The sequence below is a fragment of the Rana temporaria genome, chromosome 4, assembly GCF_905171775.1.
Source record: "Rana temporaria chromosome 4, aRanTem1.1, whole genome shotgun sequence".
NCBI classification, from domain to species: Eukaryota; Metazoa; Chordata; class Amphibia; order Anura; family Ranidae; genus Rana; species Rana temporaria.
In genome coordinates, this window is record NC_053492.1 from 468824832 (window position 1) to 468839537 (window position 14706).

Genomic DNA, 14706 nt, shown 5'->3' on the forward strand with positions numbered 1-14706 from the left:
TCAGTAGGTTCAGCAGAACCTTCAGTAGGTTCAGCAGAACCTTCAGTAGGCCTGTCAATTGGTCAAAAGGACCTTCAGGTCTTCAGTAGGTTCAGTAAAACCTTCAGTTGTGTTCAGTAGGACCCACACACTATGCCACCACAAATGCACACACTTGAAACTTAAATATATTGCTACCGACCTTCCCTCAGCCAACACCGCTGCTGTACTCTCTACGAAACCGCTGCAATTTGACAGTGAGGATCTTGCTGGGAGCCGCTGTCAATCAACTCAGCAGGGCTGGGAGGGCAGCGTGGCAGCTAAACTGACTGTAGGAGTTACAGGCATGCCGTACGTCGACATGGTGTCCTGTGACTCCAAGAAAGAAGCATGCTATGCTTGGGCATGGTCAGATTGCAACAGGACAGAAGGGAGACTGGCAGGATCACCAGGTATTTTTTTTTACAAGAAACTAATAAATAAAGAGAGAACAGGCTACATTTAGACATACCTACATGGAAAACCCCACTCATATACAGGTATTTCCAATTCAATTCAGGGATAACATATGCCTTATTAATGATGTATTGCCACATCAAACCCTTTATCAGCATATTGCTGTATTACAGCCACTGGGGTGCCAAGGACATACAGCAAGAGATTTGACTTTACCTGGTCCAGTGTGCCTCGAAGAACGCCGAATAATAGACGATGGTTGGCAGCAGAGCAGAGAAGGCCCATAGTAACAGAGTGGGGAAGAACTGGGTGATGATTGGATTCTGTGTATAGAAATATACAAGCATGTCAGTCAATCAGAACACATCTGAGCTCCTCTCTGGCGCTTCATGTCCAATCGTCACTCAAACAATATCCTACAAGGTCACCCATAGAAGTTTTTGTATTGTAACCAGAATAGAATGAGTGAATGCCTGCACTGTGTGAAGACCAATAAGAGCACAATGACCATCTAAGCCAACTCACTTTGGTGAGGAGTAGGGATGAGCTCCGGCGTGTTCGCACAGTCCACGTGCAGAGCCCGCCATGAAGTCTGCGCGGCGCTGCGCTAATCACAGGCAGTTCTCTGAAGCTGAGCATCTGGGACAAGGTCTCCCTGACTGTGATTAGCGCAGCGCCGTGCAGAATTCCTGGCGGTCTCTGCACATGGACTGTGCGAACACGCCGGAGCTCATCCCTAGTGAGCAGGGCTGGATTTGCTCTCCCTGCCGCCCCAAGGCCAGGTTCCGCACTGTACCCCCTCCCCGCAAACCGAACCACCCCCCAAAATAAACGGATAATGGCAACGGGATGGCAGGGCGGCACGGTTGGTTTAAATATTTTTTGTTTTACTTTTTTAATTTTTATTTGTAGCTATGTGGTTTACTTTTTATTTTTTTTTATAATTGATCGACTTATTATTGTTAATATTATTTTTCTTATTCTTTACTTTTTAATTACTTTATTTTATTAATTTAATTATTTCTTATTAATAATTTTTTTTCACTTAACTTTATTGCTATCACACAGGAGAAAACAATTCCCTGTGTGATTGCAATTGGAGGTGACATGTTCTCTTTATTGACCCCATCACCTCCAAAACAGGAGTCCTAGCACTAGAGTCACAGCTGAGATGGGAAGAGCACAGCTCACTGTGTACATCGCCGGCAAGGAACAGGAGACAGGCTCGGCGGCTGGGGGGGGGGGGTTGGAGGACGGAGTCCCGAAGACAGAGCCAACAGAGAGAGGAGCACACATTTTACAAGTGATTTTGGCGACATCGCCGCAAACACTTGTTAACGAGTGAGCGGATTCCCCCACAACTTACCGCCCTTAAAAACAACTTTTTTTTATTCCACTGGCCCCCCACATTACAATCGAATTAAGGCTATTATTTTTTTTTGGCTGCTGTACATACCTTGATACAGCATCTTCACCCGTGCATCCGGGTTGCGAGTCCCGCGGGAGTGGGCGTTCCTCACATGTGTTTGATTGACATTTTTCCCAAAAACGAGCTCTCCCCCCGTCGCGTAAGCCGCGTCACGATTGGCGAAAGGAGCCGAACGGCGATGCGCATGCGCAGTATAGCGCCGACTCGCCGTTCGGCTCCTTTCGCCAACCGTGACGCGGCTTACGCGACAGGGGGGAGCTCGTTTTTGGGAAAAATGTCAATCAAACACATGTGAGGAACGCCCACTCCCGCGGGACTCGCAACCCGGATGCACGGGTGAAGATGCTGTATCAAGGTATGTACAGCAGCAAAAAAATAATAAGAGCCTTAATTCGATTGTAATGTGGGGGGCCAGTGGAATAAAAAAAAGTTGTTTTTAAGGGGGAACCACCGCTTTAACTGTATGTTCTGGGTGTCGGAGGACACAGAGCAGGCTTAATAATCATGACCACCTGGGTTATGAGCCACCTTCCGGTGAACAGACACTGCCAATCAAAGACAGGAAGTCAGTCCTCCATTTAAATAAAGGGGGGAAAAAAACTGGCGCATTAGAACTGTATTAAGACATAGTCCAGCAAACCGAAAAAACAAATGCAAAAGCCGCAGTTGAGCCTTTATTCAGTATACCCCATATCACAGACCAGTGATATTTAAAGACTGCCTCCAATCCCGTACTATTGTGTCTTTTAACCACTTAAGACCCGGACCAAAATGCAGCTAAAAGGACCTGGCCCCTTTTTGCGATTCGGCACTGCGTCGCTTTAACTGACAATTGCGCGGTTGTGTGACGTGACTCCCAAACAAAATTGGCGTCCTTTTTTCCCACAAATAGAGCTTTCTTTTGGTGGTATTTGATCACCTCTGCGGTTTTTATTTTTTGCGCTATAAACAAAAATAGAGCGACAATTTTGAAAAAAATTCAATATTTTTTACCTTTTGCTATAATAAATATCCCCCAAAAATATATATACATTTTTTTTTCCTAAGTTTAGGCCGATACGTATTCTTCTACCTATTTTTGTTAAAAAAAAAAAAAAAAATTGCAATAAGCGTTTATCGGTTGGTTTGCGCAAAATTTATAGCGTTTACAAAAATAGGGGATAGTTTTATTGCATTTTTATTCATTTTTTTTTTTTACTACTATCAGCGATTTTTTTCGTGACTGCGACATTATGGCGGACACTTCTGACACATTTTTGGGACCATTGTCATTTTCACAGCAAAAAATGCATTGTTTATTGTGAAAATTACAATTGCAGTTTGGGAGTTAACCACAGGGGGGCGCTGATGTGGTTATGTATGACCTAAAGTGTATTTACAACTGTAGGGGGGTGTGGCTGTAGGTGTGACGTCATCGATTGTGTCCCCCTATAAAAGGGATCACACCATCGATGACGCCGCCACAGTGAAGAACGGGGAAGCTGTGTTTACACACAGCTCTCCCCGTTCTTCAGCTCCGGTGACCGATCGCGGGACTCCATCGGCGATCGGGTCCCGGAGCTTCGGACTGGGACGCGGGTGCGCGCCCGCGACTGGACAATAGCACAGCACGTACCTGTACGTGCCCAGCCGTGCCATTCTGCCGACGTATATCGTCGTGCAGCGGTCCTTAAGTGGTTAAAGAGACATTTGTTTTTTCAGTTGGCTGGACTATGTCTGAATGCAGTTCAAATGCGCCAGTTTCTTTTTCTCCCATTTAGAGGAGGACTTCTTGTCTTTGATTGCCCGTGTCCATTCACCTGAAGGTGGCTCATAACCCAGATGGTCAGGATTATTAAGCCTGCTCTATGTCCTATGATGTACGAAAAAATAAATGGCCAGATTTACGTAGAGTTACGCCGGGGTATCAGTAGATACGCCGTCGTAACTCCGAATCTGCGCCGTCGTATATTTAAGCGTATTCTGGAAACCAGATACGCTTAAATTAGGCTAAGATACGAGCGGCGTAAGTCTCCTACACCGTCGTATCTTGGGGTGTTTATTTACGCTGGCCGCTAGGTGGCGCTTCTGTTTTCCGCGTTGAATATGCAAATGAGCAAAATACGCCGATTCACGAACGTACGTACGCCCGTCACAATTAGTTACGCCGTTTACGTAAGACATACGCCGGCGTAAAGATAAAGCTGCTCTCTAGGTGGCGCAGCCCATGCAAAGTATGGATGTCGGAACAAGCGTATCTTTTTACGTCGTTTGCGTAAGTCGTACGCGAATAGGGCTGTGCGTAAGTTACGTTGACGTCGTAGGCGGTGTTCGACGTATCTTAGGCATTCTATCCGACGCATGCGCACTGGGACACGTCCACGGACGGCGCATGGGCCGTACGTTCAAAACCTCAATTACGTGGGGTCATGCCTTATTATCATAAAACACGCCCACCTCTTCCCAATTTGAATTAGGTGCGCTTACGCCGGCACATTTACGCTACGCCGCCATAACTTAGGACGCAAGTGCTTTGTGAATAGAGCACTTGCCTCTCTAACTTGCGGCGGCGTAGCGTAAATGACCTGCGCTACGCCGGAACAAAGAAGCGCCGCTCTACCCGAATCCGGCTAAAATTCTATATAATTAGGCCCCTTTCACACTGAGAAGTTTTGCAAGCGGTATAGAACTAAAAATAGCGCCTAAATACCGCCTGAAAAACTGTTGCCCAGCATTCTCAATGTTAAAGCCCGAGGGCTTTCACACTGAGGCAATGCGCAGGCAGGAGAGAAAAAAAAAACAATGGGAAGCCTCTGCAGAGGCGCATTGCGGCCGCTAGTGGGGGTTAATACCGCGGCAATTCCGACGGTATAGCGCCGCTACTTTTAGCGGCGCTATACCGCCACCGCACCTCCGGCCCCAGTGTGAAAGGGGCCTTAGGGTCCTTTCACACTGGGGCATTTTTCAGGTACTTTAGCATTAAAAAAAAAAGCGCCTGTAAATCGCCTGAAAGAAGCCTCATCTGCAATCCCAATGCAAAAGCCCGAGTGCTTTCACACTGAGGCGCTGCGCTGGCAGGGTGTCAAAAAAAAGTCCTGCAAGCAGCTTCTTTGCAGTGCTTTAGGAGCGTGGAAGGAATACAACCGCTACTAAAGTTCCCCCTTCCCATTGAGGGAGCTTTTTTTTAATGGCAAAGCACCTGAAAAACGCCCCAGTGTGAAAGGGGTCTTAGCGGAGCTTTACCAGCGTTTTTCGGGCGCTGGCGGTGTGAAAGGGCTCTGAAAACACTCTGGCTTTCACATTGGGATTGCAGATGAGGCTTCTTTCAGGTGCTTTACAGGCTTTTTTTTAATGCCAAAGTGCCTGAAAACATTCTTCGGACATCCATGTGAAAACTGGATTGCCCCTCCCCCCGCCTTTACCCAAACTTACATTCAGGTACTCCACAGGTTTGGTAACGTTGAACTTGTCCATGGTGGTGATGATAATAGCCGGCGTTGTGAGGAAGAAGAGGAGGAGGAAGAGAATGATGTTGATGATCAGGCAGCGGAACCACCAGACAATGCCACGTGTATGCAGGTTCTCCCTAGGGGTGACAAGGACACATTTATCTGTTATAGAGAGCACAGATTTGGGCAGCTGCATTCCTGCAGTGCCCTGAATAGGAGTACTGTCTACCCCAGAGGCACACGCTGCCCTTCTATCATGGGTCAGCTCTAACTCAATACCCAGCACAAAATGCTGCCAACACTCTGAACTCTGCTCGGCATGCATCTGCTTCTGACCCAACTCAGGAATGACCATGCCCCGCTGTACCCCGTCCTGGAGGTACACCTCAGGAAAGGCCATGCCCCGCTGTACCCCGTCCTGGAGGTACACCTCAGGAAAGGCCATGCCCAGCTGTACCCTATCCTGGAGGCACACCTTAGGAATTACTATGCCTTGCTGTACTCGGTCCTGAAGGCACACCTCAGGAATGACCATGCCCCGCTGTACCCTGTCCTGGGAGGTACACCTCATGAAAGGCCATGCCCTGCTGTACCCTGTCCTGGGAGGTACACCTCATGAAAGTCCATGCCATACCCTGTCCTGGAGGTACACCTCATGAAATGCCATGCCATACCCTGTCCTGGAGTTACACCTCAGGAAAGGCCATGCCCTGCTGTACTCTGTCCTGGAGTTACACCTCAGGAAAGGCCATGCCCTGCCATACCCTGTCCTGGGGGTACACCTCAGGAATGACCATGCCCCGCTGTACCCTATCCTGGAGGCACACCTTAGGAATTACCATGCCCCGCTGTACCCTGTCCTGGAGGTACACCTCAGGAAAGGCCATGCCCCGCTGTACCCTGTCCTGGAGGTAAACTTCAGGAAAGGCCATGCCCCGCTGTACCCTGTCCTGGAGGTACACCTCAGGAAAGGCCATGCCCTGCTGTACCCTGTCCTGGAGTTACACCTCAGGAAAGGCCATGCCCTGCTGTACTCTGTCCTGGAGTTACACCTCAGGAAAGGCCATGCCCTGCCATACCCTGTCCTGGGGGTACACCTCAGGAATGACCATGCCCCGCTGTACCCTATCCTGGAGGCACACCTTAGGAATTACCATGCCCCGCTGTACCCTGTCCTGGAGGTACACCTCAGGAAAGGCCATGCCCCGCTGTACCCTGTCCTGGAGGTAAACTTCAGGAAAGGCCATGCCCCGCTGTACCCTGTCCTGGAGGTACACCTCAGGAAAGGCCATGCCCTGCTGTACCCTGTCCTGGAGGTACACCTCAGGAAAGGCCATGCCCCGCTGTACCCTGTCCTGGAGGCACACCTTAGGAATTACTATGCCCAGCTGTACTCGGTCCTGAAGGCACACCTCAGGAATGACCATGCCCCGCTGTACCCTGTCCTGAAGGCACACCTCGGGAATGACAAGGGCCCTTGTCCCACACCTAAAAGCAAGCCTTTAAGAATGACCATTTCCCCCTTTTTCCTCTGCCCTGGAGGCACACCCCTAGGAATATTCATGCCCTTCCCTCCCCAACCCGAGAGGAACCTTCTCTCACCAGTAGATATTCTGAGGATCCGGAGCGTAGCTGACAGTCCAGTTGGGGATGTGAAGAGTTTCACTGCAGGATGAATTTTTGGGCTCCCCTCGACAACTGCAGCCATGACATTTACATGCATTGAAATCTTTCAAAATCCTGGAAGGGAAAAAAACAAAACTTAAAAATTATAAGGTTCTCGCTATAAAAAAAAAAAACACAATGAGGCTGGTAGCTTGCCTGGCGATTTCTAGACTGGGCAGAGAGTGAGAGACAAAAAATATGGAATAAAAGCTTACTGGAAAAAAAAACTAAAGTCTGTTTAGACCCTTAATATTTCACCAAAGCCCCATAATGGTGCTTCTAACATTTAAAAAAAAAAGTAATACAATTATATTGTAAAAGATAATTGAAAAAACTACCGACGCCGTCCCCTGTCCAACTGACACCAATCTTTGCTCTACTGACACCATCCACTGCTCTGCCCATATACACAAATATGTTTGTGCTCTGGGGTGCACACCATAATGCAATAGGCTGCGCACGCCAATGCCTAGGTGTGAAATGTCAAACGGCTACAGTGTTAAAGGGGTTGTAAAGGTAATTTTTTGTTCCTAAATATCTTCCTTTACCTTAGTGCCATCCTCCTTCACTTACCTCATCCTTCCATTTTGCTTTTAAATGTCCTTATTTCTTCTGAGAAATCCTCACTTCCTGTTCTTCTGTCTGCAACTCCACACAGTAATGTGAGGCTTTCTCCCTGGTGTGGAGTGTCGTGCTCGCCCCCTCCCTTGGACTACAGGAGAGTCAGGACGCCCACTAACACACTGCTCCTTTCTCTATCTGCAACGTAGAGAGCGTCCTGACTCTCCTGTAGTCCAAGGGAGTAGCCCAACAAATTAAATTCTAAATACTAACTACTACCTACAAAGCCATCCACAACTCTGCCCCCAGCTACATCACTGACCTAGTCTCTAAATACCAACCTAATCGTTCTCTTCGTTCTTCTCAAGACCTCCTGCTCTCTAGCTCTCTCATCACCTCCTCTCATGCTCGTCTCCAGGACTTTTCCAGAGCCTCTCCAAGCCTATGGAACTCCTTACCCCAATCTGTCCGTATATCTCCTTCTCTATTAGCTTTTAGAGGATCCCTGAAAACCCTCCTTTTCAGAGAAGCCTACCCTTCCCACATCTAACAACTGTACTTTAATTTTGTCCATCTGATCACCCCCCACATCTACTACCCTTTGTTCCACTTGACCCTCCCTTCTAGACTGTAAGCTCTAACGAGCAGGGCCATTTGATCCCTCCTATATTGAATTGTATCTGTACGGTCTTCCCTGATGTTGTAAAGCGCTGCGCAAACTGTTGGCTCCACTGTGTGGAGTTGCAGACAGAAGAACAGGAAGTGAGGATTTCTCAGAAGAAATAAGGACATTTAAAAGCAAAATGGAAGGATGAGGTAAGTGAAGGAGGACTGCACTAAGGTAAAGGAAGATATTTAGGGGGGGGGGGGGAATTGTACCTTTACAACCCCTTTAAAGTGGAGGTTCACCCGAAAATGTTAATTTTTAACATTAGATTGAGGCTCATTTTGTCTAGGGGAATCGGGTAGTTTTTTTTTAAATCGAAGCCGTACTTACCGTTTTAGAGAGCGATCTTCTCCGCCGCTTCCGGGTATGGGCTGCGGGACTGGACGTTCCTATTTGATTGACAGGCTTCCGACGGTCGCATCTATCGCGTCACGATTTTCCGAAAGTAGCCGAACGTCGGTGCGCAGGCGCCGTATAGAGCCGCACCAACGTTCGGCTTCTTTCAGATACTCGTGACGCGATGTATGCGACCATCTGAAGCCTATCGGAAGCCTGTCAATCAAATAGGAACGCCCAGTCCCGAAGACCATACCCGGAAGCGGCGGAGAAGATCGCTCTCTAAAACGGTAAGTACGGCTTCGTTTTTAAAAAAACTACCCGATTCCCCTTCACAAAATGAGCCTCAATCTAATGTTACATTTTTTTTTCGTGTGAACTCCCGCTTTAAGTCTCCGGTGTTGGAGCATAAGAAGCCAACAAAACCTAGACATTGCCGGGTCCTATTGAACACTTACATGGCGGTGGTGGCCTCGTTCTGGAAGGTGACGAAGGCCATTGAAAGTTGTTTCTCATTGACCTTTTCCTTTTCTTTCTTGTAATCTTCTTTTAGACGGTGCTCTAGCCGTGTGTAATACTCAATGGCCTCCACCTGGAGTGGTAAAGGAAGATCCACATTACATGACAGCGGTACCAGTGAACAGAGTTCTACAGCAATTTTTTATTTCAATATTTTTTATTGAAAAAAAGGAACAAATTCCAATATGAACAGACGCATTAATGGCACAAAGTAAAATTTTCAGATTGTCAACATAGCAATACAGAAGGTATGGTCCCAAAAATGTGTCAAAATTGTCCGAAGTGTCCGCCATAATGTCGCAGTCAAAAAAAACACTGATCGCCGGCATTAGTAGTAAAAAAAAAATATATATATATATATATATATATATATATATATATATATATATATATATAAATAATAAAAATGCAATAAAACTATCCCCTATTTTGTAAATGCTATAAATTTTGCGCAAACCAACCGATATAAATGCTTATTGCGATTTTTTTTAACCAAAAATATGTAGAAGGATACGTATCAGCCTAAATTGAGGAAAAACAAATGTTTTTATATATTTTTGGGGGATATTTATTATAGCAAAAAGTAAAAAAATATTGTTTTTTTTTCAAAATTGTCGCTCTATTTTTGTTTATAGCGCAAAAAATAAAAACCGCAGAGGTGATCAAATACCACCAAAAGAAAGCTCTATTTGTGGGAAAAAAAGGACGCCAATTTTGTTTGGGAGCCACGTCGCACGACCGCGCAATTGTCAGTTAAAGCGACGCAGTGCCGAATTGTAAAAACTGGCCCGGTCCTTTAGCTGCCTAAGGCCCCTTTCAGACGTCCGCTCCGCCTGTCCGTTATTACAAGTCCGTTAATGGACTTGTAATACATCCCTATGGGATCGCGTCCGTTAGCGGATGGAGCATCCGCTAGCGTCCGTCGGGATCCGGTTTTCGGACGGAAGAAAACCCTATTTTTCTTCCATCCGGCGGAACGGAACTGATGCAGACTGACACACGGTCCGTCTGCATCCGGTTCACCATAGGGCAGAGCGGAGCTGAGACAGGGCGGTCCCTGCACTGTGTGCGGGGACCGCCCTATCCGCCGACAGCTCAGCGGGGATCCCCGCTGAGCCGACGGAGACACACGGAGCGGACCCAGAAACGGTCCGCTCCGTGTGAAAGAGCCCTAAAGGTCCGGGTCTTAAGTGGTTAATCACAGTTCATTCACGATTTAGCACGGGAGGGGGCAATTACTTTTTCACATAGGGCCAGGCAGGTTTGAACAGCTTTTTTCAGGGACCATCCGGCCCACCAAAAATCTCTATGGTCATCATCCGGCGCCAGTCGCTTCCTTTTTCGGCTCGCCGATTGCAGGAGTGAGCCGGAAGAAGCACCGGAGGGCGTCAGGAGGGGACGATGACATCCCCTCCCGCTGCCTGTAAGGACCATCAAGCTGCTGTGATTGTTCTTATGGTCAAGGGAATTGCCGTCTGTAAAAGAAGATATCTGAAGGATCCCTTCATTCAGCTATCACGGCTCAAAGTCGAAAACGTCATATGACGGGTGGGTGGGAAGCGGTTAAACGCATCTCAATAGGACCTGCCTGGTCCAACATAAAGTGGGTCAAATGCAGCCTCAGAATGGTCATCTGTTCTCCATCACTGAAGTATATGGGGCCCGATGTTGTCAAACATAAGAATACAACACCCATGTACACAATCCTTTACTCCCCAGAATGCACCAAGGCATAAACACAATTCCCATGTACACGTGCCACTGACCTCTGGCGGTAGGTAGGTATCATACTTTAACCACTTAAGGACCGCCTCATGCACATATACGTCGGCAGAATGGCACAGGCATGTACAGTGCGCGTGGGTCGCACGTGCGCATGCGACCCGGTCCGAAGCTCCGTGACCTTGGTCTACTGGGTGTTCTCGCCCATCCTGGGGTGTTCCTACCCGCGGGACCCGTTCGCCGCCGGTGTCCCGCCATCGGTCACAGGAGCTGAAGAACAGGGAGAGGTGAGTGTAAACAAACCTTCCCCGTTCTTCTCTGTGGCAGTGTCACCGATCGTCTGTTCCCTAATATAGGGAACGACGATCAGTGACGTCCAGCCCCGCCCCCCTACAGTTAGAAACACATACGAGGTCACACTTGACCCCTACAGCGCCCCCTAGTGGTTAACTCCTAAACTGCAATTGCCATTTTCACAGTAATCAATGCATTTTTATAGCACTTTTTGCTGTGAAAATGACAATGGTCCCAAAAATGTGTCAAATTTGTCCGATGTGTCCGCCATAATGTCGCAGTCACGAAAAAAAAAAAAAAAAAAAAAAAAAAAAACGCTGATCGCCGCCATTAGTAGTAAAAAAAAAAAAAAAAAAAAAAAAAAAAAAAAAGCCATAAAAATATCCCCTATTTTGTAAACGCTATAAATTTTGCGCAAACCAATCGATTAAAAGCTTATTGCGTTTCTTCTACCAAAAATAGGTAGAAGAAAACGCATCGCCTAAACTGAGGAATAAAAAAAAGTTTTTTTATATCTTTTTTAGGGATATTATAGCAAAAAGTAAAAAATATTGTTTTTTTTTCAAAATTGTCGCTCTATTTTTGTTTATAGCGCAAAAAAAAAAAACGCAGAGGTGATCAAATACCACCAAAAGAAAGCGCTATCTGTGGGAAAAAAAGGACGCCAATTTTGTTTGGGAGCCACATCGCACGACCGCGCAATTGTCAGTTAAAGCAACGCAGTGCCGAATCGCAAAAAAGGGGCAAGGTCCTTTAGCTGCATAATGGTTCGGGGCTGAAGTGGTTAATGCAGGTACTGCTACTGGCTTTAGGGTTAAGCCGTTTCTATTAAACTCACACAGATGACTCCCACCATTGCCCCAACATGGGCTTTGTCAACAAGGCTGCACAAACGGCTGTAAATCCTTAGCGACCAATCAGAATCTAGCTTACAGAAGGTAAATCTGTGTACAGAATGAATCATTTATTGGCCGCTTTCAGCTTTTCATGATGGAATAAATTAATTCTGCGCACTGCCTTGTTCTCTTACCCGCTCACACCCTTTGATCACGCAGCAGCATAAGTGACCGCATGGCTTCGGGTTGATGAAGGACGTGAGGTTGTCTTTACTCTTCAAGTGGGTGAAGTAGAGGCGGCCGCGCTCAGCTTTTTTCCTAAACAGAACAGAGAAAAGAGGCGTCAGATGTAAGGAGAACACTGAAATGATGAAAGAACAGCACTCACATTGCCACATCCGTAAATAATCATATATTGAGAAAAATGAGAAGGGGGACCCGAGGGTAATCCCAAGACGGACTTTGGCGGCACAGTAAACAATAGAGATATAAATAAGTAATTTTAATAGAAAACTGACACATACATGGTATACAAAAAGGACATAAAATGTATTTAAAAAAATTATACACATGGAAAACATAGTATATGATATGCGCCCGAGTGCATAACGCGTTTCACCTTTAGGCTTCTTCAGGGCGCAATTCAGGATTCAATAATTGCAGGAGCAAAGAAAGGGTCTCACTATCCAGGGCTGGACTGGGACAAAAACTTGGCCCTGGACCTCATCCAGACTGGCCCACTTTGACAGGTCTCTCCTATGGCTGCCGGATAACTCCCGCACCCCCCCCCCCCTGCCACCCAAGCCCTCTTCTCCCCCTTCACTAGCTGTTGTACTTTATTAGAGTAGAACGGCTGGTACTGGTACTCTTATAGGCAGTACCAGTGGGGAAGCTAGACATTTCACCCGGGGCAAAGAATCAGTTTGGGACAAGATTAGGCAGAAGTGAGAAACTCCCAGGCCATAGCTGTTGAGTCAGCTGTCTGTCCCCTCCCCCCTGCTCCTCTTGTCCTCCCCCTGCTTCTTTGTTCCCCCCCAGGTGAGTGCTGCGGGGAGGGAGAGGAGGTGAGCGCTGCGGGAAGAGAGAGACAGAGGAGCGGAGGGGGGGCGGCGGTCCGCTGTCACTGAAGCCGGCCCACTGAGCCATCGGCCCACCGGGAAACTCCCTGTAGTCCCAATGGCCGGTTCATCCCTGTCACTATCTAAAAACAAAAGAACATATTTATAATTGAAATCATAACGAACATATTTTTTGAAATCATTGTTCTGTCCAGTCAGAGAGCCAGAGAAATGGGTCTGGGTCTCTGACTGGACAGAACAATGATTTAAAAAAAAACGGGCTCATATCATATATACTATGTATTCCATGTGTATGGTTTTTAAATACATTTTATGTTCTTTTGTATACCATGTATGGCCCGGATTCACACACATCGGCGCATATTTATGCTAGCGTAGCGTATCTAATATACGCTACGCCGACACAGAGAGGCAAGCACTGGATTCACAAAGCCAGTGCTGCCAAATCTGCGCTGGGTTTCCTCTGCGTATCTGGAAGTGGGCGTGAGCCATGCAAATGAGGCGTGACCCCATGCAAATGATGGGCTGAGTCTCAGACAGATACGTATAATGAACGGCGCGTGCGCCGTCCCGTTGACGTTTCCAGTGCGCATGCTCAGAATCACGTCGGAACTACTCCCTAAGATACGACGGATCACTGCCTACGACGTGAACGTAATCTACGCCCAGCCCTATTCACGTCCTACGTAAACGACATAAAATACGACGGCTGGTCCATACCTTTTGCATGAGTTGCGCCTCATATATGGGGAATAACTTTACGCCGGACGTACGACTTACGCAAACCGCGTATATTATGCGCCGGGCGCAAGTACGTTCGTGAATCGGCGTATCTCCCTCATTTGCATATGTGAATAGGAAATCAATGGGAGTGCCACTTACGTCCAGCTTAAATATGCGCCCACGATACGCCGGCGTAGGAAAGTTACGTCGGTCGGATGAAGCCTATTTTCAGGCGTATCTTGGTTTCAGAGTCCGGCGCATAGATACGACGGCGCATATTTACACTTACGCGGCGTATCTCGAGATACGTCGGCGTAAGTGCTTTGTGAATCCGGGCCTATGTGTCCGTTTTCTATTAAAATTACTTCTTTAGATCTCTATTGTTAACTGTGCCGCCAAAGTCCGACTTGGGATTACCCTCGGGTTCCCCTCCCCCCAACACTGAAACTGAATCAACTTTCACTCGCACTCTGGAAGGAAGGATCATTTTTTTCTGTTTACATCATGGGTGCTCAACCTGTGGCCCTCCAGCTAGTCCTAAACTACAAGTCCGGTCATGCTTATAACCGTCAGCCTTGCAATGCATCACTTGTAGTTCTGCAACAGCTGGAGGGCTGCAGGTTGAGCACCCCTTGGTTTACATGGTTCTATCAAGTGCAATGTGCATCTCAAGGCCGTTTATACCTCCTAGTGTGGCGTACTGTATAGCAATCAAACCATCTTTGTGGCTCCTCATCTAGTACCACTTTTGCTCATTGGCCCAGATTCAGTAAGCAATTGCGCCTGCGTAACCATAGTTACGCAGCGCAATTGCTGACTTGCGCCGGCCTAACGAGTTCTCCTGATTCAGAGAACTCGTTACGCCGACTACAACCTAAAATCTGCGTGGCATAAGGCTCTTATGCCACGCAGATTTTAGGCTGCATTCTTGCGATGACCGCTAGGGGGCGTTCCCATTGTGGTCAGCGTATAGTATGCAAATTGCATACTTACGCCGATTCACAATGTTGCG

General features: G+C 47.3%; 1 protein-coding gene across 2 annotated transcripts in view; it reads right to left on the bottom strand.

Moving 5' to 3' along the window:
- The window catches only part of TMEM63B (transmembrane protein 63B), a 109554-nt gene that overhangs the window by 19721 nt on the left and 75127 nt on the right, over positions 1-14706 (bottom strand). For both annotated transcript variants that reach the window (XM_040351769.1, XM_040351768.1), the window contains 5 exons: positions 12087-12210; positions 8980-9113; positions 6895-7032; positions 5276-5429; positions 652-758 (listed from right to left, as the gene is read on the bottom strand). In XM_040351769.1, the coding sequence (XP_040207703.1) occupies positions 652-758; positions 5276-5429; positions 6895-7032; positions 8980-9113; positions 12087-12210 (657 nt within the window). The remainder of the gene's footprint in view (positions 1-651; positions 759-5275; positions 5430-6894; positions 7033-8979; positions 9114-12086; positions 12211-14706) is intronic.